Below are 25,877 nucleotides of genomic sequence, written 5' to 3' on the forward strand. Positions count from 1 at the left end.
GGAGACATTTCTTTTTGTATGGCACCGCTGCGTATTATTACTTGCGCAACTAATTTCTCTCGAATTTATCACATTTGACGGTAACCCTCTTCTACCGGCTAAAGATAAATTGTAATTCACGACTCACTCACTCGGGGGTTTAAATCGAGCAGTCATAAGCACGAGGGTAAATTTTTTGATATGATTTCTACGCCTGATTGGGGCGGGGGGGGGGGGTATTTATTAGACCAAAGGAAAACAAGGGGGGGGGGGCGGAAGGTCAACCAAACGGGACGTCGTTTTGCTATTCCGCAAAGAAAAAAGAAAAAGAAATGAAAGAAGAATAAAATCTAAAATAAATAAAGAAGAAAAGAAAAGAATTAGGACATAAAGGATAAACTAACAAACGCTGAAAGAAGAATGAGATAGGTTAAAGACAAAGAGGACAAAAAAAAAAGAAAGAAAAAGATGATAACGCGGTGTCGAGGGCACACTTGCAACGAGAATCGAACCCGAATGAGACCAATCAGAACTAATCAGAAATAAGACCAATCAGTTATCGGTTAGTTAGGAATTAGGCCCAGCTGCAATCAGTGAGCGTATATAAGGGCACGGTAATGCGTCGATTATTTAAAGAAATTAGCGATACGTGTCCGCAGATAGATTACAACGCCTCCTTGAGACATCCACTGTTGTTACATTTTTTCAGCAACTGTACTCATCGTGGTATTTGCGACGGACAACATGACAGAAAGGTACACGAAGGTTGTGTCAACGATTTTCAGGAAAAAAGATCCAAAGTCAATGAAGATCCAACGTGAAGGAACATGCGCAGGTGGGTCTTCTTTCGCTGTGGATCTTTTTTCTCTTCCCCCCCCCCCTCTCATATATATATATTTTTTATTTCCTTTCTCGGTTGAGTCCGGCTGGCTGTTCCGGTGGCGTGCGCACTTCAATTGCTAAATTTAGAGTCAATCACTTCCGGTGCTAAAAAGTCAATTTCCGGAAACAAATCAATATAGCGCTGGAATCGTTTATCTAGCCTGCGTCCCCGGCAACAGAATTGCGTCCCCGGCAACAGAATTGCAATCATCGCACTCACAATATGGGGAATAACTTATTTTCTTTTAAAAATCAATCAATCAACTTATTTGTGTGGTTATGGCACGTATAGGTCACAGCTCCCAAGTTTCGACGGTGTAACACAAGGTTGCTAGCGGTGTGCAAACTGTTGAACTGACTTACGAAATGCAAAACGAAATAGAGCTTCAACAAACAGAGGTTTAAAAAAAAAGAGAGAAAGAAACAGAGCTTCACTGCGTAGCACGGTCCTAGCCAACCATCATCCCGAGTGACATCGTTCTTTCCCCGGATTTGCTAAAAACTGGAGGCGTACGCCATTTTTGTGGCATTATGCTGTTTATAATTGCCACAAAAATGGCGTACGCCCCCTTCCCTTTTTAGCAAATACGGGGAAAGAACGATGTCACTCGGGATGCCATGTCAACCGGTGATGGTTGGCTAGGACCGTGCTATGCGGTGAAGCGCCGCTTTTAGAGTGTATGGGACTATGGGGTATAAGGTGAATAAAACCGCTAGCTTTTAGGCAGCCACGTTCGCTTGACAACTGCCATGTGACCTGGCGCGGGCACCAGGCTAGCAACTTTCGAGCGCTAGGCCTTGTTGCCACATTTTGACCGAGCGAATTTGCCATTAAAAAAAAAATCGCTATTCGTGGTGTAGACTTCTCAAACTTATCCCGGAATCATTACTGAACAAGTTCGATTACACCACTCCACCTCCTTCTCATTCTATTTTTTCCACAATGGCGAAACAATAACGGTATCCTCTCCTAATACCGCAGAAGCGAGCGTCTCAAGGTGTCTGCAGCACCCTTTCTTTGCAGTGCAGAGAGGACATAGGGTGTGCTCATCCGTTGTGTGAAAGTCTATCTATTTATAGCCACTAGGGAGCCTCCCCCATTGTTACGGAGCTGGGTAATGAGGCCAAGTTTGCGTTTTTGCTGAAAGTCTTATGTACAAAGACGCTGCTATAAACGACATTGAAAGCGTTCATTGATTTCATAAGCTTTGGTGCCCTTTCAGCGGCGAAACCGAGCACGCAAACACACAGTTTTTCATCCGCCGTCACGCACGTAGCCCCAAAATGCGGATCTACTCAATGCCGGTAATTCCCGCCGCTGTGAGGCTTTTTCTTATTTCTTATTTGAACCCTTACGCAGGACAGTTCCTACACGTCGACGACCAACCAACCAACCAAATCTGACTTTCCAGGCGAATGTCTGCACAGTTCCGATTACCGTGTACGCACACGAGCGACATCCTCGCGGAATATTCTAGTGGAAGAAAAAGCCAGTACACTGCACACAGAACCGAAGTTCCGTCCCGTGTTATGTTGAGCATTCACACGGTGCGGAATATCGGAAGTGGCATACTGCGCATTTAGCAGACGACACTTAGCAGACGACACTTAGCAGACGACACTTAGCAGACGACACTTAGCAGACGACACTTAGCAGACGACACTTAGCAGACGACACTTAGCAGACGACACTTAGCAGACGACACCGTGAGTGTGTTTTCCTGTCGTCTGCTACGGAATATCTTGTGGCTGTGAAGCAGGATATTCCCCACGGTTAGCAGTGTATACGTGAAGACACGACGTTGAGCGCTCGCGCTCACGTGACAGCAGAACGTTATGACGCTTTTCGCATCTTCCGCCTCTGCGGGAATGTCGCTCGTGTGAATACACGGTTCAAGTCAGCCAAGGACGCATACGAACATCCCCCTCTCCTTCCTTGTGTCCTCTCCATCTTTCCAATCTGTACGCCGCTTATAGCCACAGTTGCTTCGTGGCGCCATCACCCGGAATATATAATACAAAAATGCCATACAGAGTGTCTCTACGAAGCAATGAGACGGAAGTGCGGGCCTCATTGTCCCAAGCATCACTTGGGATGATGAATAACTTCTCCCTCCTTCCACAGGCAGATATGCGCCGTCGTCTCGAGGTTCAATCCTGATAGCTTCTTCCCGAACTCATTAGGGCGACGCGTTTCTTGACGGAAGTACGTATACGTCATCATTCAACCACTCTGTATGGAGACACCTGTAATGAAAATGCGGCTCCCTCGGCCCATCGCATGTGATGGACGCGAGGAAAGGCAGCCTTGTCCTGCTCTGGGTGGCGATTCATTTTGCGTAGCGCCCTGTGGCATAGTTCGTGTCCGTGACTAAAGAAGCGCGCGTACACTCTTAAAAATGAACTTCACCGCATAGCACGCTCTTAGCCAACCATCATCTCCAATGATATCGTTATCTGCCTTGATTTGTTGAAAACGGGGGGCGTACGCCTTTTTTGTGACAATTATGAACAGCATAAGTGTCACAGAAAAGGCGTACGCCCCCCGTTTTCAACAAATCAGGGCAGATAACGATATCATTGGAGATCATGGTTGGCTTGGAGCGTGCTATGCGGTGAAGTTCATTTTTAAGAGTGTAGTTGAGAGGAACAAAAAGGTCGAGCAGAAATAGCTAACGATAACTGCGGATATCGATCAGATAGCGAGCAAACCGCAGATAGCGAGAAAAAAAGATAGTAAAAAGGAGCAGTAGGTAGCGAGCATAGATAACTGCCCAAGTAGCACAATATCTTGCCAACATTGGACCAAGTTGTTGTGCTGCTTGGGTAGGACTGAAATGGGTAATCGTGCGATAAGCAGAAGACAATAAGCAAAAACAACAACAGATATATTGTGATGATGAAGTGTGGAGGTTTTCCACTCTAGGAGTGGAACGCTACCCCATAGCTAGGGGGTCTAATATGAGTGGTGACAATGATGAGTGATGACGATGATGACAATAAGCAAGAACGACAGATAGCCTGCGAATAACATACCGAGCGATAAGAGCAGATCATTTCTCCCTGTTACCAGCTAAGAGTATCGATTCAATTTGTCACTCCATGTATATACTCGCGTTGAAATCACTCACTTGGAGTACTTATATTTAATAACGAATTATTCCCAATTTCTCAGATGAAGCGTACCGGAAATGTACACCAGCACTGCCCCTACACTGGTTCGAAATTGTTCAGCTAGCGCTGAGATGTCAATTTGTGCGATACATAATTAAAGTCCGTAGATTTGTGGGGCGTGGAGACCTCGATGCCGTCGACACCGTTGCAATTACCGCGACTGCTGTCAACTAGTCTGCATGGCTGTACTATAATCGCTGACTAGGCGGGGGGCTGGAAACAGTTCCAACCTGCTCCATAACCTATCCCGCATTCCCTAAATGGGATTGTTATGTCGATGACGCGTGCGTTTCACCGACGGTGGATATGAATTTGATGTAGACAATGTCTTCGCCATGAGCCGTGTTTCCAATAGGGATAATGCGTGCGATAACAAAATGATAAAGAGAGCACTGCCTGGCACGTCCAGCCGTTTTTCCGACCAGGATTCATTATTAACGATGTGTCTGAATTGAAGCCGAATATCCATGCACGGCATACATGCGTATGTAGCGAAGGCTATTGGACGCACTACAGGATTAAGATATAAATAAGGATAAAAGAAAAAGGGTCTAGGATAAAATGTAAATGATAAAAGTAGAAACGGAAAAGTGAAAGGGTAAAAAATAAAAGGTAAGGGGAGGAAGAATATCACATCATGTAGTTTTTTGTTTTTTGTTTTGTATTTATAACCCCGAGCAATAGCCAGCACTGAATTCTGAACTTGTGCGCATCAGGCACTTGCCGGTGCTCAAAGTGACAGATGTAACTTATTAATAAGCCGAAAAAAAAAGTCTGTGTATGCGAATACAAAAAGCATTCTCCTCTTGAATAGCATTTACACTGTAAATATTTGGGTGTTACTTTTCCTTCAGACCTAAGCTGGAACTGACATATTGACGTCATCTGCACTAAATCATTCGTACTGCTTTATTTGCTTCGCCGATCATTTGCTCCTAAGAATGTAACTAACGACTAATCTAACTGACAACGTACAAAGCTCTAATTCTTCCTCTTCTTGAGTTCGGTGACATTGTGTGGGATCCACACACCAAGGAATGTATTGATAAGATTCAGCGCATTGGGAGAAAAGCAGCGCGGTTTATTTGCAACAGCGACAGTTCTTATAGTTCCCAGCTTGGGTTACCACAACTACGGACTAGACGTAGGATCCATTGTTTCAAATTTCTGTACCAAGTAATGAATAATCTCGTTTGCGTATCACGTGATGTGTATCACGTTTTGCCTTTTGCTACGGTATCTGCACAAGCTTAAAATCTTTTCTTGAGGTGTTGTCAGAATAGAGCGCTTTGTATTTTTTTCTTCTTTGTGTGACATATCCACGTGTTTGTGTATGTGCACACGCGTGTACCCACCCTTGTTACAGTTCCACCAGGGACAAACAGTATTATTTAACAGTATTATTAACAGTAGTATTTAACAGTGAAATAAATAAATACCGTGGCATAGGCATGAAAGAGAAGAGACGAAAGTTAATTACCAAAATGATGATAAGGATAAAATGAAATGTGAAGGACAAAATATAAGTTGTCGGAGATAAAAGATAAAGGTAGATGTTGAAGAATTTTAGAAGAAAAAAAGATCGAGAGAGAAGGATAAAGGACAGAAGATCAACGAGTAAATGATAAACGGAAATATTAAATCGGTAGCGAGGACTAAGCTAAATGATAAAGAGGGGAGGATATGTTTAATGATTGAAAGAAACAGGAAAGCCTGACACTTTCACGGTATTATTGCAATGATAACTGCAAATACTATAAATATTAGTGTAATGGGAGACTCCGAGCGTGTTCACGTACGAGGGAATTTTGACGCACAAGTAAACAGAGGCGGCCGCTAATGGTGTCGGATCCGTCCTCAATTAGCGCGTATATTTACGAAAGAGACTGCTTTGTGAAACGAGCCAAGCCTATAAACACCGTGAAAATGACGCAGATTTTTATTTCATTTTTTTCGTTACGTCCTCCTCGGCACACTGACCTGCTTTGTGATGCAAATCGTAACGAGAATGGGTGCGGAACACCAGGGGAGGAAAGAGAGAGGATATACCGGAACGGAGCTGTTGGTCAGATTTACCTTTTTTTTTTCCCCCTTTTCGCGGCTTTCGGTTCACATCAGCGAGCCAGGACAAGGACAGCTGTGTGACAAAAACACGAAAGAAGAAAGAAAGGCTGCCAGATAAATGAGGATATTACGTAGTGGGTATTTGTTTCTTACTAGATGGCGTCATGGAAGTTGCATGATGGCTGTTCTGCGACGTGTCAGAACTTTTGGTTTGTCTATAGACTAAACTATCGCCCCTGGTGATGAAACTCCCCAATAATCATCATATAAAAGAAAGTTGTTGCTGTACGTATATGTCTGCTATTTCCGACACACTTTATGATTAGCTCTCTTTTTAATGGAGACATCTTTGCAGGTTGGTATTGATGTACACGAGGGAATCTCACGAGAACAATTAGGATTCAGATGATAGAGGTTCAAGGATGATCCGTCCCATCACTCTAAGGAAAAAAAAAAGTGTGAAAAGGGGGATAACTTCTATAGTTACCACTTATATAGATCGACATAGCGTCTGATAAAGGGTGTAAAAGGGTGGCAAAATCAATTATCGTATATATCCAAATTGTTACAAAAAGGCGTACGCCCCCCTCGCTCACCGAATCAGAAGTGGTAACCCTATCATTCGTAGCAGAGAGTGAGGTAGCAGGTAGAACTTTGCAACCTTTTAGGCGCAACATATGCGACAAATATTACCTCCTGAAAGGTGTAACTGCTCCAACCTTTTTTTCTGAGAGTGCAGGCCGAGGATGGCAATACTCTGGGGGATATAAACCTTACTTCTAGAGCACAGCGTGTCGGAGGTTTTTTGTACCCCAGGTGGTGGAAATTATGGGTAGTCCCACCCTGGCAGCATGTCCAGCATGGTGCCACGCAAATATTCGTCGACTCGGACGTCCATTCTAAATCGTAGGTTCCATTTGTACACTCTAAGAAAAAAAGGAGTAAAACGGGGAGTAATTGCAGCTTCTACTCCTCTAGTCTGCAAATACTCCCCATTTTAGTCCACTAACCCGACATTTAGTCCCGACATTTACTCCCCAGGACTGCAAATTGTCACTAAACTTCGCGAATGGTCTCCTGAATGCAACAGTCTACGTAAATATGTGCCCTTGGTCAATTTGAACGACATAACACTGTATAACTCAGACAACGTTGCAATTTTCCAGCCACACAGAGTAAGCAACAGTTAGAGCACCTTTCTTCGCAGATTGTGCCCTATGTATGGCGCAGGATTTTATATAACTCGATATATTACGGTTGACGGTTTGCTTCAACGTGTTTTCATGCATGCGCACCAATTATGTACTTGGGAGTCTTACAACAGCGCGTGAAATGCGGTCTCCACTCTGTGACGTTCATTTACTCCCGTGCATTTACTCCCGAAAGGGAGTACTTTTTGTGGCAATGCATTTAGTCCCCAAAAGGAGTAAAAGTACTCCTTTTTCTCTTAGAGTGTAGGTCTAAACTGACGGAACGAAAACAAAACAAAACAACAACAACAACAACAACAAAAGAACACGGATGATGACGCATCTATATACGTAAGTCTAATCTGCCTCCATGGATCCTGAGTGTCTGTACAGTCCACCATACAATCGGCCTCGGACGCATACTACTCCCTATCTATCCACGCCTGTACGCATATCATGGTCAGTGTTGCTTCGCGGTGAAGAGCGGGGCGAATGACGCCGTCTGCCTAGTGCGCGCAATATGTTTTCCCACTTGTGCGCGTTATACAGCGGAAATGACACATTAGAACGCTTACACGAGACGGGATGCCGCCGAAATAAATCGCGTAAAAAAATAGAACGTTCAAAAATAAACCTCTTAAAGATCAAACTTTCAAAATAAACTCTTCGATATAAATCACGAGAAAATCCACGCTGTCGAAATAAACCCCGAAAAATAAACTTTGAAGAATAAACGCTCCGATATAAATCTTTTAAAATCCACCGTCCCTGATTGGTGGACAGCCGACGGCTCTACGTCCGCCGCGGAAAATAGTGCGCTCACCGCGCTTGCGGCTAACCGGGGCAAGAACTATGAACCGGGATTTCTCTACACCGGAAGTAGGTTGTCTCTCTGTATGACCCGTGGCCAGTGTTCCCAACTTAGTGGGGGCAATGTTTTCTGATTGCTGTCCGGCATAATAACATCCAGTTCAAGGTTCGAGGGTCAAAAGTGTGTGTCCCGTATTCATACGCGCATCGTCCTCGTCACTTTTAAAGTGGATATTTAGAAGTTCAAATCAAAAGAAATGAGACTGGCAGTACATTAGAAGCAGAAGAGAGCCAGAAAGCATGCAACCTTGAGAAGCTGCGGCGGTGATGATAGTGCCGCGGTGCTTAAAATAGAGCTACCGACGCGCTTTGTCGGAACCCTGCATCATTGCTGGGGAAGTGTTATTGTTAGTCAGGTAGGTCTGGGGGTATCTTTTCCTTGGGGATGGAAAAACTGGCTCGTTGGCTCGCGTCGGGGAAAAAAGAATTGCGGTGTTTTCGCTGAACAATGGCTACTGGTGGTTTCCATACCGAAAGGCTATAGATTAAGCGAATGAATCCTGGGAAAAATAGAATGAAATGGGTGATTTGTAACGTCGACGGAAGGCTGCTATCTATTGTTGTTACAAAGACGGTAGCATGAATCACGTGGCCGTTGCTGCGGGCCACAAGCTGACGACTGTGTAGCGTAGAAGAGCAATTGTCATTTCCAACGGCGGGAATGAAGGGCTCTAGACATTTTCGGGAATGGTACTACATTGGCCTACGATTTCGGGCTCGCGTCAATATTTTAATTATAATCCCGGAAGTAATTAGCTTATCACCGTGTCTAAGGGCGCTAAAAACGCTCACACACACTCAAAAATACCACCGTACCGAGCGCTACAAAGTCCCTCGATTTAAATTTCAAGCGCTTTTAGACGTGACGAACCTACGCCCACAAGTCAAAGGAAACGTCTTAGTAATTAGTTTACAACTTTAATTTGGCGACTAATTAGACTTTCCAGTGTCTTCACGCGTGCACGCTATGACAGTCTTGAAAGTTCTGTGTGTGTGCGTTTATGTGTGTCTGACATACATGGGCATGCATGACGGACTTACTCAGCATATTGATGACGGCTTTCCGAGACGCTGAGGGGCTACCACCCTTTGTGGACTTTCGTAGCTGGCATCCCCTGTGGAACTTGGAAGGTGCCTGAAGAAGCCCCTCGCTGTTCACCTTTTGCGTCTCTGGACACTTGCCATTGACCACAACGGGACACTTGTGTTCCATCGCTCTCTTGGACAGAGCATTTGATCTCTTCAGCTGAAGCGCTATGCAGACGTAGAGCACCAAAATCACACCCATCGGCAGCAGAAAGAAGAGGAAAGTGGACAGCTCGAAGGCGTGCTTCAGCGGTTCCTTCACCCTACACTCGGCGCTTTCCAGCAGCACCACTCCGCGAAACTGTAAATACACTACACCAAACTGTACCGCAACCGGTACGGCACAAGCTGCGCTCAGCAGCCAGATGGCGACGACGAATTTCACTGCTCGCGAGAGTTTGGACATGGTGTGAGCTCGTAGGGGATGACATATGGCCACGTACCGTTCTATGGTGAACGCGGTTATGGTCAGTATCGACGCGTTTGTCGACGTCTCCGAACTGAAGCCCCGCAGAATACAGAAGGCCTCGCCGAACACGTACGGGTACCGTTCCCAGATCTGGTACAGCTCTTGCGGTAACCCTAGGACTAGAAGGAGCAGGTCTGACACAGCCAGACTGAAGAGGTAGTAATTAGTGGCGGTATGCATGTAGCGATTGCGAGCGATGACAATGCAAGTGCAGACATTGCCGATAATTCCTGAGACAAGTAGAACGGAGTAGACTAGAGACATGGGAATGGCAGTGGCCAGAGGGTCTTGCTTGTCCCCGAGTGATTGGAGGATATGAGCGATGGAGCCATTCCTGGACTCTGGAGGGTCCGGTAGGAGCACCACGGGGTCCAAGAGAGAAGGGACTGTCGTCAAGTCATCCATCTGGTGGTGTCAGTCTGCGAAGGAAGGGAGATCAGTTGTGACAAGAGATCGTTGCTTCGTAATGATAGGGTACCAAAGTTGGGGCACCAAGAAAATAGGCTCGTAACTGCGCATGCGCAGTGACGACTTTTGCCAAATATGGAACGCGCAACAATCCACCTGTTGTCATAGGCCTATTCTAGGACACGTCCGCATGAATCACAATGAATGATGACATTATATATCGCAGTATAAAATTTTCCTCGTTTCGTAACTTCAACTCTGGCTATAAGCGGTGTACAAACGCGGACAAACGAAGAGATGACGCCATGAGTTTTTTTTTTTTTTTTTGTCACTAACATCGAAGCATAAAATAGATCTTGTGCAAAGTCTCAAAGATTAATTCGAAGGTGTATGAAGTTGATCTGGCACGAACATATGAAGCTAAAGACAAATTTATTTCAGCCCAAAATTAACAAATTTTTGGATTAGCTGAGACAAATTGCTAAAGTGAATGTGCCCCTTGACATTACTGTATCCCGTTGCTAGTATCCCATGCTGAAAAGTTCTCAGTCCCACCTACTTCCAGGATATACGAATACGATCTCATCATCATAGACAGGAGACGAAAAGGAATGTTTATTGTTGTTGTTGTTGTAACGAGAAGCTCGGGCTATCAACAGAACCATGTCTACTACAACTAAAAGCGCGACATATTCAAAGGTTGAACATCAGTTTGTCATCCAGTCCCTGTTCATACAGAATAATACCCCTGTCACACGGGCAGTCTTCAATGATCATTGAAACCAATCGTCATTGAAAATGCGTCTAGCGCCACCATGCGTGTAACGTGTCAATCTGTCGGGGAACATTGAATCCAATACTCTTTGGGAAGTTGACACGTCACACGCTTGGTGTCACTACACGCATTTTCAATGAGTGCATGTGCAAACATTAAGTGATGAATACCCATCGTACTGAACCGTGAACAAGTGGTGCGCCAACTTTCAGCGTGTCCGTGACCTCGTTTTAGCGTGACTAGGCTAAAGAATCTCGGCTAAAACAATTGCGCATCCAGAGAACCCATTGGGTATATGACTCACGAAGAATCGCTGTGTGGAAGCTGTCAGCCGAAGTGGAAATGTTTGAATGCCGATTGAGAACGACACCGTATAGACCTTTAGCGGAGAAACCGTCATCATGACGTCAGAAGACAGACTGAAACCGAAACAAATCGGAAGGGGAGGGCTGGGTTTCACGAATGGACACTTGTTCGCTGCCTCCTATTGCAAAGAAAAGTAGGACCGAAGGTCACGTCCCTTTCAGGGACCACCGTAATCCCCTCAAGACCGTGGTTTGAGGGCGCGACCTTGTTCGCCCCCTAGCTTCCAGCATCGTTCAACTCTACCAAATTGGTGGCGCTGTCGAACACTATGACGTCATTTGTTTACAAACAGGGAGAGGTCTATTGTTGCCTCCAAGTGCAGCATTTTGAGCGTTCTAGTGACACTTTCCATGATCGACTCGTTAAAGATGAAAGATGACTCACTTAACTCGTGAGTTAAGTGAGTTAAAGTTGACGAAACATGGTCGAACCACCGTGATCCTGAGCCAAAACAACAACCCATGAAATGGCGGCACTCGGGTTCTCCGAGGCCGAAGAAATTCAAGACGCAACGATTAGCGGGAAGGGTCACGGTGGCCACACTCTTAGGGGAGAAGGAAGGTGTTTCGATGACTGACTGTCTCCGGAAGGGTGAAACAATTAATGTAGCTTACTCTGCCGGCCTCAAAGGAAGCCCCGAAAGAAAAACTGCGCTGGAAGTTACGGAAAATACTTTTGCATGATAATGCACAGGCTCACAAAGCAGGCAGGATAATGCGTTGAACATCCGCCGCACTCACCGAACCTTTACCCATCGCGCTATTTTTATTTTTTTTCTCCAAACCTCGAAAGAAAGTTTGAAAGGAAAGAGATTCTCGGAGGACTTCCTTCCAGCACCGTGTATTCTTGCTTGCAGCACCGTGTGTCGGAGATACACTCTTAAAAAAAAAAAAAAGAAAAAAGAAAATGCACTTTCTCCTTTTTCTTGCCACATATATCACTCCCTTTTGGAGAGTACAATTACTCTCAAAAAGGAGTCTCCTCACTTCCACAAGGGAGTAACATTACTCCATTACTCGATCCCTACCGGAGAGTAATATTACTCTCCAGTAGGGAGCTAAAGCGTAACTCCACCCCCTAAATGGAGTGCGGAGACTCCTTTTTGAGAGTAATTGTACTCTCCAAAAGGGAGTGATATATGTGGCAAGAAAAATGAGGTACAGTACACCCTTTTTTTTAAAGAGTGTATCCGGCGCACGTCATAAGTACCCGAGGTGGCGGGAACTATCCGCAGTCCTACCCTGCAGTCCCACCCTGCAGTCCTACCCTGCAGTCCCACCCTGCAGTCCCACCCTGCAGTCCCACCCTGCAGTCCCACCCTGCAGTCCCACCCTGCAGTCCCACCCTGCAGTCCCACCCTGCAGTCCTACCCTGCAGTCCTACCCTGCAGTCCTACCCTGCGGCACGCGCAGACACACCTCACTCGTAAATCTACTCCAGTTAGTACCTTACCTCGGAGGACTCGGGATGGGGGGTAGGAGCAGCCGAAGCATATTTCGGAGAGGAGACGTCTGGAAAAGGTTGCCGCAAAAAGTGAGAAGGACGTATAGGGAACGAAGGGAAATTGTAAACGAGGCGAACCTTCTCTGTGACAGCACCTAGCAACAAGATCGCGTCGATTTGGATACCAAGAACTCGCTCTGAATAATACATATCGCGAGTGATCAAAATCTGAGCTTAGTGATACAGACACCATATATATATATATATATATATAGCAGCGTAATATATTTATCTACACCATCCGAAGTCGCACGTAAGACGGCGGTTACATCAAAGGTGACCAGAAATTCTTCGATATAGCACCTCGCATTAGAAGACGTGAGCATTTCCCTTTTGCTTTTGTAGCATGTCAGACATATCGCGTATAGTCGTCGTCGTGTAATGTATGTATATGATCTGCATGTGTCTTGGGAGCGGCCCTTATTCGAAAGACGGCACTGCAACAAAGACGGCACAGCGAGCGATTCAATTGAGGCACCGATATTACTTCTAACTTAAAGTGGTTGCGACGAAGTTTTCGATCCGAGTCACTCCGTGGAGTGTTACGGGCACTTCGGGTTCGGTTCAGGGAGCGACACTCGTGTGAAAAAAAGAAAAAAAAATAGAGAGAAAAAAAAAAAACAAGGACATAAAGGTATTTACAATTGAAATATAGCATCCGTGGAAAAAGCCAAAGAACGGCGGAATTTGAGCCAGGCACCTCTCGATTGCCGGTCGAGTGCACTAACCAATTCTGCTACGCTGGCATCATGTTTCCGACGACTTACCAAGGGGCAGCATTCAAGTCACTCTCTTCCCATTCTCTCCTACAGTGAGGCCCCTTGGTAAGTCGTCGGAATTAAAGCAATTGCCAGCGTAGCGGAATTGGTCAGTACGTAGTTCACTTCCCGCCTGACTATAACCTTTCTTCTCTTTCTTTCTTTCTTTTTTTTTTCCCCATAAACATATTCCCCCCTCTCGCCACCCGATCTCTGGCTTTTTCGACGTCTGCTATAGTTTTTAAGTTGTTCATGTTCTTCATGGCACCCTGAGGCTTGTGTTGTGTGTTTCAACCTCAAAACCCTTAGTTTCCGTCATATGTCTTTACCCTGGCTAGCTCTATAGGCTCGGCTGCTGGTTGCTACGTAATTTCTTTCAGTTGAAAGTGTTGGGACGCTCCAACCTTAAACAGGATAGATCTATGAGACGGTTGTACGAGGCGACGCGAACCCGCTTTCAGGATATTTCAAGTAGCAATTTGTTCAATAGAAAACACAGACTGGGACTTACGGGTCCCCTGGCGACGAAACTCTCCAATCGTCATCTCAAAATAAAGTTGTTGTTGTTGTTGTTGTGACTGATAGTCTGTAATCCCATGTACTAAACAGAAAGGTAGAAAATACAGCGAGCCGGTGGGGAAAAGTTGAGTATAAAAAAAGAAAAAGCCCAGAAGTTCGAAATATCGGTGTCTCCCGTCCTGAGGCTTTTCCTTAAACAGTACTCCTACCTGTACCCGTGTAATCGTCGTGAAGCAGTGTATTAATAAAATGTATATAATCTGTATCGTTGTATCGGTAATTAGTGTTTAATAACAGGAACTTGTTGTTCTTCTCTTTTCTTCGTTGTTATCTTTGTATTTTTTGCGCAAGCGTTCGTTATGCAATGCCTTCGAGTCTTTAACGTGCTAACAAATACGCAAGAATCCCCGCCATGCTGCAGCGTATTCATCATAATACGACACCTCGCGCAACTACGGGATACCCCATATCGTGAACCAAATGCCACAAATAAGAGACTCGTCGACGCAGCTTCCGGAAACAGTGTCATAACATTGCGCAACGTGATGCAATAATACAACATCACTGCCGCCCCAAAAGGGCTTTTCCGTGTGGGCGTGTAAAAGAAAGAGGAAACAGGGAATAGAAGGAAACAGAAACGGGAAGGGTGCCCCACATCCGTTACTACGAAGACGTGTGACACAAATCTTCTCGAAGACGAAGTGTCTACTCTTCCTGTTAATTATGGTCCCGGATCGTTCTCTCGACGCGAAGACACTTGTTGGCGCCAACTCCGTCGGACCCGGCCCCATTATACCAGTGGCGGCTGCAGCAGTTTCTGACTGCGTTTATTTAGGACCGAATATTATTAGTTGAGTAGTGCGTCCAAATTAACTAACTAATGGTGGTGTGATGTTATAAGGATAACTAACTAATCAATTGAATATTAAAGGAAGCGCCTCCGAGCTGTTCAGAGCTCTGCCCGAGAGCTGTTCAGGCGCGAACAGAGACTGTTCTTCCGAAGAACAGTCTCCGTTCGAAATATCGGCGGCTCTCGTTCTGAGACGCTTTCCCTTCCGTGAATCGCTGCACTCTTCTGGAACAGAGCGCCGAGTATGATTGAAGATGGAAACTTGCTTCTCATTATTTTTTCTTTTTTTATTACTGAGCGAGAAAATAATCTCACAAATACTTGCGAACAGCGATCAGTTTTAGAATTCCCGCATCGTTCCATGAGTATCTGTTTCTCTGCGTGCAGCCATAGAAGCCATGTTAATCTGTAAGTTTGAATTTCAAACACGTCTAGTATCTTTTATTTGTTTTTTTAATGGCTTTTTTTCCTGCATTATATATATATATATATATATATATATATATATATATATATAGGTACGGCGGAAGCTCCGCCTTCGTCAGGACTACGTCAGTCCTGACGAAGGCGGAGCTTCCGCCTCAACGTTGACTTCCCCCTTAACTTTCCACTAGTAAATAAATAACTCCCCCTTTTTCTACTTCCTACATCTTCGTTGTCTGCCTCATATTTTGTTAGTACCTATTTAATTTCGCGGTCGCCCGAACCCCTTTCTTCCAGTATATATATATATATATATATATATATATATATATCTCACGCGCACATACACACATACAAACAAAACAACAACTTTACATGGTGACACACGCATACAGACAAAAGGAGAATGCTAAGGAACGGAGTTATTTATTACGATGTTCCTCGGAGAAGAATTTGCTCACAAGAAAAGCTACCTCTTTTCGTACCTAAGGAGCCACACGGAGGGAAAAAAATCACGAACCTTTGACAATATATTCTGTTCGGAGAAACCCGAAGGTGCAGTGACTCTGAACTGGAACAGCCGCATTGGGGGGTGGAGGAGAGATTGGAATCGCAATTTATAACCGGTCAACGTATATGGATCCCACAATCTTGGCGCATTATGACCCAGAATCACCGAAGCTTATCGAATCGCGAGGATAATTGAATTTAAATGTCCACCATCTTGTATCCACAACAACTCATGATCGTCCGCGGTGTCTCAGCACAATGCGTTCGAGACAGATGGGGAATCTGGGTCGAGGTCGCAACTCTAAAAGTTGAAGCTGCGCAATTTTTCTTTCCATTGCTACGTATGAATGTGTTGTTTCAAACGTTCAAGGTTTTCGACTATCTTCGAGATAAAGTGAGGTTCCAAGAGAGGTATGGCTTCTTCCGTTTCACATAAAATTAAGCCCTTTCCTTCTTTTCCTTTTCTTTCCTTTTTTTTCTTTTTCTTTGCTCCCCTTTTCTCCCTTTTCTTCCCCTTTTCTTTTCGTCCCCTTGCCTTTCCATCTTCCCTCTACCTTTTTGTTTGGAATAGCAAGCCCACCTTCGTCTGTCTGACCTTTCTTTTCTTTTTCTTAATAAACATATCCCTCCTAAATAACGCCCCATGAACTAACATCTTTTTCTTTTACCAATCAATCAATCAATCAATCATCCGTTACAACACAACATCGATAAATCTCGATAGGTTAGTGTTATTTTTCGAAACTGCCTAGAGGCAACTGCTTCGCGATTTGTGTTTGACGTTTATTTAGGGCGTAGGGTACGTTTATTCGTGCGAACCTCCCCTAAACGTAAATATCTCAAATATGTTTGGAGAGCTACGTTTCAGTGTAGATTATAATTTGCGCAATCATTGGTGTAATCCTTATCTTTCTCGTGCCCACGAATAAGGCGTTCTCCTTTTTATATCCTTTTAGTTTCTAATTCCCATTTTCCCGTTTCCCTAATCGTCTAAAAAAAGTTGTAGTTAATCTTATCAAATCCTCGCTCGTCATCTTAACTTTGGACTGCAGTCGTGACTGCACTAAAGTCACAGGATTGGGAAAAGTAGCGTCATCCTTTTCCGCCTCGACCTTGGAGTAACAATGGCGGCCGCAGGAAGCATGCAACGGCCGCCATTGTTGTTCAAGGTCGCGGCGGCAAAGATCAGAGGATGGCGATACTTTTACGTTTATTCCGCGAAGCTCTGCTTTAGATTATATTGAAACGAAAACAAATAGCTTACGACCGTGTAGATGGAAAACCTGGAAGCATGATATCCACGGCTTGAGTAGAATTCGGTTTGAGGAACACGATCGCGTCATGAATTTCTAAGACCGCTTTATGGAGGTGCAGTCCTTACCTTCCGCGGAACCTGAGGGGAAGTTTGTGCCGTTTGACGTACCCCGGATCGTCAAATTTTATGCCCGTGCGCATAAACTTGGTGGCGCGCGGAACTCACAAAATCGATTAAATTATCATCACACGTCTTCTTCATAAATGATGATGTCTGTTGGCGTCGTGAGCCAACTATGATCATAATCGTACTACCACTGTCGGGCTGTGGAATGACTTTGTCTACCTGGGACACAGTGTCCCCCGTGGTATCATACCACTTCCTAATCTGTAGCATGACCTCGGAGCAGACATGTACAAGATACTCAAAAATGTATTTAAGATAAGATAATAAATACTGACGTTAGAATGTAATTAAGATAGAGTATAAATACGTGAAAATTAAAGTAATTAAAATAGAGTACGAAATACTTCAAAATTATTTGAAATACAATGAAGATACTATTTATCCTTGAACTAAAAAAAGTCACTGGTCAATGCGGCAAGTCGCCGCTATGTGACATGAATCACCTAAACCCCGCGTACTACGCAAGCCGTCTCTGTGTGATAGGAGTCATCTAAACACAAGTCCAAAAAAGATGACGAAGAGATACCACGTAACTCCACTAAGTATATGTGACCCAGAACAGAGCAAACTTCTAACAGGTCCCTGCTCGGCGAGGTCAGAATTCGAGGTTACCGCGTCAGGGCACACATAACAGAACCCTCACTCGCCAAGGATTAGTACACACGGGGCAAGATCTCTAAATCGAGACTTCCAAGAAGGGCCAATGTCCGGGTCAAGTCCGAGGGACTCGGGAAACGAAATTTCCACTGAACAAGCAAGATAGTGGAGAGACGAGACACAGAAAGTTTGAGAGGGAGATCCAAAATATGTAATTAGATTATTGAGTAGAAAATACCATAAAATGTATTTTAAATAGAGTACAAATACACCAAAACAAAGTATTGCGTAGAGTACCAAAATACCGCAAATTGTATTTAAAATACAGTATTTTAAATACAATACTCCAAATACGTACAAGTCTGCCTCGGAGCCACTACCGCTAACGAACAGATGCTGCATCCATGTCGTAGACCTGTCGTCGTACTGTGCGCACAGGTCTACTCCAACCACTTCTAGAAGGAATGGAATGAAACGACCTCGTTGCAAGTTTAAAGTCGCAGACAATATTGTAGTATTGCACACATACAGTTGTCTAAACCCTGATGGAACCCGATGTAGTCCAAACCACCAACATCAAATAGAGGCTCTGCGATGATATTTCCACATCCGAATATTGATGCGTATTCAAACAGACGCCAACGAAATCCTATTTGGGTTGGAATTCTATTCCAACGTTATGTCTCTGGCATATGCGGGTAGCAAAAGCCCACATAGTATAGATTCACTGTCATTTGTTCTTTATTGTAATTTCAATCTTGATCCTGTTTTCTGACGACAGCTCCATAGATACATAATACGGCCAAAACACGAGAAGGTTGGTTTCAAAGAACATTGTATGGATGGAAACTTTGAGAAGAATAAGAGAGATAATAAATGTTGCGGTGTCGAAGGCGACAGAGGCGCTACGAGATTTACGACGAGTGTGCCGGAAGCAGTACAGCATCTTTCTGTACTGAGGCAGACCAATAAAAAATACTGAAATAAGATGAATCAGGGAAATAAACGCGAGCTAACATTACCCTCTTTCAGATCCATGAACAACGCAGAATAAAAAATAAAAAAAAATAAAAAAAACTCCCGCTCCGCAGTCTGCCTGTCGCTTGCTATGTCACGAACACAACACGGCCGGCTTTCTGCATGATGCAGATGTAGCTTAAGGGGGATTACAACACGAACGCGTTCAGTTTCGGAATGTTTTCTACTGTGGGAAGACAAAGAAGCTTCTCTCTGTCCTTTTCTACTAAACGGTATGCATAATCTCTCAGCATGGAGTCTCTTAATCCCAGAGGAGAAAAATTACTTTTTTCTTTTGCTCGGATATTGGGCCTTGCCGATGTCGCAGCTGAGGCCAAATGTTTGAGAAGAACGAACGCGGCGCCTCACAGTGGGCAGTTGCATATTACGATTTTTATCGATTTTTATTTAAAAGAAGCCACGCGAGGAACATCGATGCCGTTTCTGGACTTATTAGACATTCTTTACGACATACTATGTATATAGCGGCCAGATGACTAATTATCTAAAATCCATTAATCAACTTTTCAATTAGGGGTTTCGGGCACATGAGACATTGCAGAATTGGAGGAAATCATTTTTTTAAAGCACGCCCAAAGTTTAGAAAGAAATCCTGAGATGAGCACGTACTTTGAGATGTCAGTCGAGAGATTTTGCCGTGAAATTTCGCCAAAGCCGAATCCATGCGCCCTTTACGCGTCGTTAGGACGACGTCCATTCCCCGTCCGAGGACCACGTGACCACGTGCTATGGAGCAATGGAGCTGACTTGGAGACGGCGCTTATCTGCTGGTCAGAAGGCCTGCGCTGCGACCATCCGATTTTCGGATTGTGTTCTTCCGTGTGAATGTGAAGTGCCACTGGAAGAAAGGAAAGAGCAGGTCATGTGAAGTGCGTTGCTCTCATTGAACGCGGCTTTGTACGTTGATGAGAAAGTACTAAAGGGGTTTGAAGGTAGGATCTCTGGTCGGAAATTAGAGCGTGTGGATTGCTCCACCAATACCGTTCTTTAACGGATCAAACCATCTCATGAATTAGTTACTCATTTTCATACACATTTTTTTTCATACACGCTTTTTCAACTATTTGTCTTCTTTCTCCCATGGGTTTTTGCGCCTACGCTGTTCACCTTCATAAACGTCACATTTTTGCTCATTCTCAGTTGTTTTTGTTTCTTATATTTATTTAATTTGTTTGTTGTTATTTTTCTTTTGTGCGTATTGTGCTTTGTCCCTTACTGTGACAGTACATCCTTATATTGGATAACTTGCTCTGATGTTGTCGCCACATATATGATATGATATTCAGATTGTTTCCGGGAGGCCCCACCTCTAGCTATGCTACGGGGCCCCCACTCTGTATGGCAAATACTACTAATAAAATTGAATTGAATTGAAAAAAAAAAAGTTCTAGACGGCAGTTCCTCAATCCGTTTCATTACAAGACCATGCATTTTAGTGTAGATACATCTTTATAAAATGTGTTATTTCAAAAGACGGATTCTAATAAAACCTCCATAAATTGGTGGCGATTCTAATGAAAGGAATCAAACTCCAAGACAGTTCAGAGCAAGATGAGAGAGACAGGAAAATGAAGGCCGGAAGAACGAATATGTTCTTCCAACGTTTCCAACACTGGCTTCGAGGACCCCATGTTCTGAACGCCTGTTTATCGCTACCTTTCAAGTCCTTCAATTTTCTCCTCCACGCACGGAAGGCCGCTGTCAAACACACCCGTGACAACGATGTTCTGTCGCTTATGGTGCTCCTAATGTTCTTATGCTGATGTAGTTTTCGAATCTCGTAGGTTGAAGAGGTGCTGAGAAGCTTCTCGTTCACAGCTGTAGTTGAGCGTCTATCGGAGGTGTCGGCTGATTTTGAGATTTGAAGTTGTATTCGACTGCAAATCAAGTGTAAATACCATATGCAAGGTTTCATCCACTAGAACGTCGTACTTCTTGAGAAAAACGAGGGACACGTTCACATCCAGTTTTACGGTGATGTAAAAATGACCTTGGCTGGGTGTCCCACCGAGATATAGTATGTTAACTTATTGAGGAGTGTTTTGAGATACTGTAAAACGTAATCCAGTTCTGTCGCGAATCGTGTGTGTATTGTGCTAACATTCAGTATATCGTTGTAGGTATATACTTTACTATGTAACGCGTGTAATGTAGAAATTGTTAGCGCAGTGTTAGAAGACCAAGCAATAGTAATCTGTTCCTGTCAGCTGCTGCGAACCGAATGCCCCTGGGCTAGTCTCGTGCGCCGTGACAGTCAGCTGTTTTTTATTGACAGGACAAAAGTGATGCACGCGATGACGCTGACTTTAGTATCGGCTGGCGCGAATCCTAGCAGAATTAAACGAGTTAATGAACGTACACTCTTAAAAATGAACTTCACCACATAGCACGGTCCTAGCCAACCACCATCGCGAATGACAACGTTCTCGCCCCTGATTTGTTGAAAACGGGAGGAGGAGCCTATTTTGTGCCATTATGCACGGCACAAAATAGGCTCCTCCTCCCGTTTTCAACAAATCTAGGGCGAGAACGTTGTCATTCGGGGTGATGGTTGGCTAGGAGCGTGCTATGTGGTGAAGTTCATTTTTAAAGAGTGTAGGCAATGACGGGGCAGGAGACCGGTACAAGCAGTTTGCTTTATTCTTGTGACGAAGGACGCTATCTGAAATCTCGGTGGATCGGGCGCGAGCCCAAGTTCGGATGCGATGCAGATGAGGCTGCCACACGCTTGTAGGCTTCCTACACTCTTAGAAATGAACTTCGCCACATAGCACGCTTCTAGCCAACCATCATTCTGAATGACAACGTTCTCGTCCCTGATTTGTTGAAAACGTGGGGGCGGAGCCTATTTTCTGACACAATCGAACACATCCTGCGAGACTGCCGAGCATACTATATTCTGCGCGCGAAGACCAACTCCCTCGCTCCACCTCGGGCAACGCTAGCGGACATCCTCTACCCCGCTGGTTCTTCTGCCGAACGTTCCGCCAAAGCAAGAAACCTCATTCTCTTCCTGCTGAAGACAGGCCTTGCTCGTCGACCCATCTAATACTGTACTCTCCCCGATGAACTCGTGCGCCTCACCGCATCCCCATCCTTCAAGCTCCTCTATCCTCCATCCGTCCGTCCTTCATTTGTGTTTTGTTTTGCTTTGCGTTCTTTTTCTTTCTTTCTTTTTTTTCCCCTATAGTCGTGACGACGCCCGCTTCCCAACGCCGTTGTGCCCAAAGCCGTTGTGGCCAACAACGGCGAGCCTATCCTGCCATTACCCCCCCCCCCCCCCCACAACACACACCTTGTGATACTTATGCTGTTCATAATTGTCACAAATAAGGCGTACGCCTCCCGTTTTCAGCAAATCAGACAAGGTAACGGTATCATTCGGGATGATGGTTGGCTAGGAGCGTGCTATGTGGTGAAGTTCATTTTCAAGAGTGTACGACTCCCCGTGTTACTTTTATGGTGCTGTAAGTGTGCAGCGTGATTAAGTTTTCCGCACGTAATCGCAGCTAGTGATAAAGAATGTGCCGACAACGCGTGGGGTGGCGGTTATCTGTTCGATAATTATGTAAGTTTTCATATCGTAGCATAGAAAAGGTGAGAAATGACGGATCCAAAGAATGACCTCGAATATAGTATGCGGGTGCAGACGGTTGACTGTCCCTGTGAAGCGTGCTTTGCCTGCTCGGCACTCGTGTATGCAGAAGAAGCCTACATCGCAGTTGGAAACCAAAATAGCAGGGACCACCGTCGGTTACGCGTTTCTAATATCTATATATGACTGCTATGTTCATTATGTTGAGTGTGCTGCTAACTGGTCTTGTATTTAGCTGCATAATTCTGTAAGCTTTCGCTTGTCCCATCCTACGGTTGGCAATACGACGACAATCCTGCCTTTCAGCATAGCGCGCTTCTAGCGTTCCTGTTTGTGTAGAGGGGCCTACCTCCATAGGTAGCTCTCCTGCTCGATGACAATACATAAAGCGAGGAATAATTTTTTGCAAAAAAAAAGCCGGTGATATGCGATGTGGGCAAGCATTACGTCTTGTCCCACCCTAGAGTTGGCAATACAAAGCAAAGGCCGATTCCTGACGTATTTATTACAGAATACCGTCAGGTCTCTTTAGGGATCGTAACAGGAATGGGACACTCAAAAAACAAAAAACGAGAGAGAGAGAGAGAGAGAGAGAGAGAGAGAGGGGGGGAGGAGAGAGAGGGGGAGAGGAGAGAGAGAGAAACAAAACAAATTGCCAGTATAAATACGCAAGGACAAAAAACAAAAACAAAGGGGCACAATGACTTACTGGAGCGATAACGATCGAATAAATGTCGACAACGAAGACATCTAGACGATATCGAACGGCCGTGCATTGCAATCGCGGATACGAGGGAAAACTGAATCAATCAGTCTCATACTGAGGCTCTTGTAGTTCCAACGAATGGAAAAACCGTGTTGGCCTGGTAGACGATAAAGAGAGATATCTATCCCGTTCTATCTATATCTAGGCTGTTTGAAATGTTCGAGGGGGCAACCTGGGGGTGTGTCTGTGTCATATTTAACAACATAGCAAGGATGAGCCGCGTCTCGCATTTAATTACAACGCGATGTGGTCAAGTATTGCCCCATCCCACAGTCTTCAAGAAAAGGTGAGTGCATGGTTAATGAAAAGCGAATGTGTGTTTACTGGAGCTTTCTACCGAAGGATAAATAAACATTGGACACACGACCAGGCGCTTACACTGTGCTCAATTGACGTAGTAAACTAAGAGCGTGCCTTGGCATAACTCCCAATATTTGCTTTGGCCCAAAGACGTTGGTGGTCCATCGACGTAACAAGTCCCGGAGCATTGAACTCTCTGGAAATGGGAAGGCGCACGAATCAATCGTCTCGGTCGACCATTTCTCGCAGTACACTCTAAAAATTGAACTTCACCGCATAGCACGCTCGTAGTCAACCATCATCTCGAATGATATCGTTATCTTCCCCGAATTGTTGAAAACAGGAGGCATACGCCTTTTTTGTGACACTTATGCTGTTCATAATTGTCCCAAAAAAAGGCGTACGCCTCCCGTTTTCAACAAATTAGGGAAGATAACGCTATCATTCGAGATGATGGTTGGCTACGAGCGTGCTGTGCGGTGAAGTTCAGTTTTAAGAGTGTACCCATAAGAAGCTTCAGAAGCAACTAGGATGCAAAGCCTGTTTATCACCCTCGGATTTTTTAAATGAATTTCTTTAGAATACACAAGAGACACATAGTTTTTCAATGGCATAAATTCTGTAGGATTTTCAAGGCACAGGTCCACAGTGGTCATGACGGCAACAAAGAAATTCTCACCAATTCTTTCAACAACAATCATAGCTCTCTTACACGCACTACACTCTTGAAAATAAAGTTCACCGCCTAGCAAGGCTCCTAGCCAACCATCATCTAAAGCCTCCCCCAGGATGGCTAACATTCCCTACCCCTTAATCAAACAAACAAACATCGTTCTCGCCCGCGATTTGTTGAAAACAGGAGGCGTACGCCTTTCTTGTACCAACTATGTGCTGCACAAGTGGTACAAAAAAAGGCGTACGCCTCCCATTTTTTTACCATTCAGGGGGCAAAACGATGTCATTCAGGATGGTGATTGGCTGAAACCGTGCTATGTGGAGAAGGGGAGGAGGGGGGGGATATGTTTATTAAGAAAAAAAGAAAAGGAAAGGTTAGCCAGGCAAAGAGCCGGCTTGCTCTTCCGAAAAAAAAAGGGGGAAGGGGGAGAAGTTTTTTTTTTATGTTTTAGGAACGTGCCGCTACCATGCCATTACCTATGCAGTTGCGTTAAGCGTCACAAAAAAGGCGTGCACCGCGCGCTTTCTACACTCTTAGAAATGAACTTCACCGCATAGCACGCTCCTAGCCAACAATAATCTCGAATGATAGTGTTATCTGCCCTGATATGTTGAAAACGGGAGACGTACGCCTTTTTTGTGACACTTATGCTGTTCATAATTGTCCCAAAAAAGGCGTACGCCTCCCGTTTTCAACAAATCAGGGAAGATAACGATATCATCCGAGATGATGGTTGGCTACGAGCGTGCTATGCGGTGAAGTTCATTTTTAAGAGTGCACACGTGAGGAGTGGCAACGATATAATTCTGTGCAATGGTTGGCCTTCACCGTTTTATTCTTGTCATGTGGTGTCTTAAAACGACAGTACACTCTTAAAAATGAACTTCACCGCATAGCACGCTCCTAGCCAACCATAATCGCAAATGATATCGTTATCTGCCCTGGTTCGTTAAAAACGGGAGGCGTACGCCTTTTTGTGACAATTATGAACCGCATAAGTGTCACAAAAAAGGCGCACGCCTCCCGTTTTTAACAAATCAGAGTAGATAACGATATCATTCGAGATAGTGGTTGGCTAGGAGCGTGCTATGAGGTGAAGTTCATTTTTAAGAGTGTAGATTAAGAGCGTAGATTACAATTTGAGCCGAATCTGACTGAGGCGAAATAAGATGTGCCTTCACGAGTTGCAACCACGCCAATTTTCGTACTTCGCTCGAAACCAAATATTTTAAAACTCAGTAATGAGGTAAGATCTGGGCCCCGGCGAGCCTGCTGAGCCGCGTAATTTAGCCGAGTATTAGTCGCGTTTTTTTTTCCTTCCTCGCTCACCGTCCCTGCCAGGAAATTTCATTAAAAAGCCGCGGACTTTCTTTCTCTTTTAAACGGAACAAGTTGGAAAACGACTTTGTGTCGAAACGTATTCCACGTCACCGGGATGTTATCCGCAGAATACTTGCGAATTTATTTCATGAAAAGAAAGCGAAAGAGACCTATGCAATATAGAACCCTTCTGTGAAATAGACTCGCGCGCTTATATATAATAACTAGTAAAAATAAATAAATATTAAAGAGGGAAAAATGACGTCCGTTTGCTAATGGAAATTTACACACACACACAAAAAAAAAGAGAAAAAAGAA

General features: G+C 44.5%; 1 protein-coding gene across 1 annotated transcript in view; it reads right to left on the bottom strand.

The window, feature by feature from the left end:
- The window catches only part of LOC135390626 (pyrokinin-1 receptor-like), a 99,883-nt gene that overhangs the window by 22,274 nt on the left and 51,732 nt on the right, over window positions 1-25,877 (bottom strand). Inside the window, exons 3-4 of the mRNA XM_064620399.1 lie at window positions 19,512-19,740; window positions 9,201-10,133 (exon numbers count right to left, since the gene is read on the bottom strand). Coding sequence (XP_064476469.1) covers window positions 9,201-10,119 — 919 coding nt within the window. The 5' untranslated portion in view covers window positions 10,120-10,133; window positions 19,512-19,740. The remainder of the gene's footprint in view (window positions 1-9,200; window positions 10,134-19,511; window positions 19,741-25,877) is intronic.

This window comes from Ornithodoros turicata, chromosome 4 (assembly GCF_037126465.1).
Source record: "Ornithodoros turicata isolate Travis chromosome 4, ASM3712646v1, whole genome shotgun sequence".
Classification (NCBI taxonomy): Eukaryota; Metazoa; Arthropoda; class Arachnida; order Ixodida; family Argasidae; genus Ornithodoros; species Ornithodoros turicata.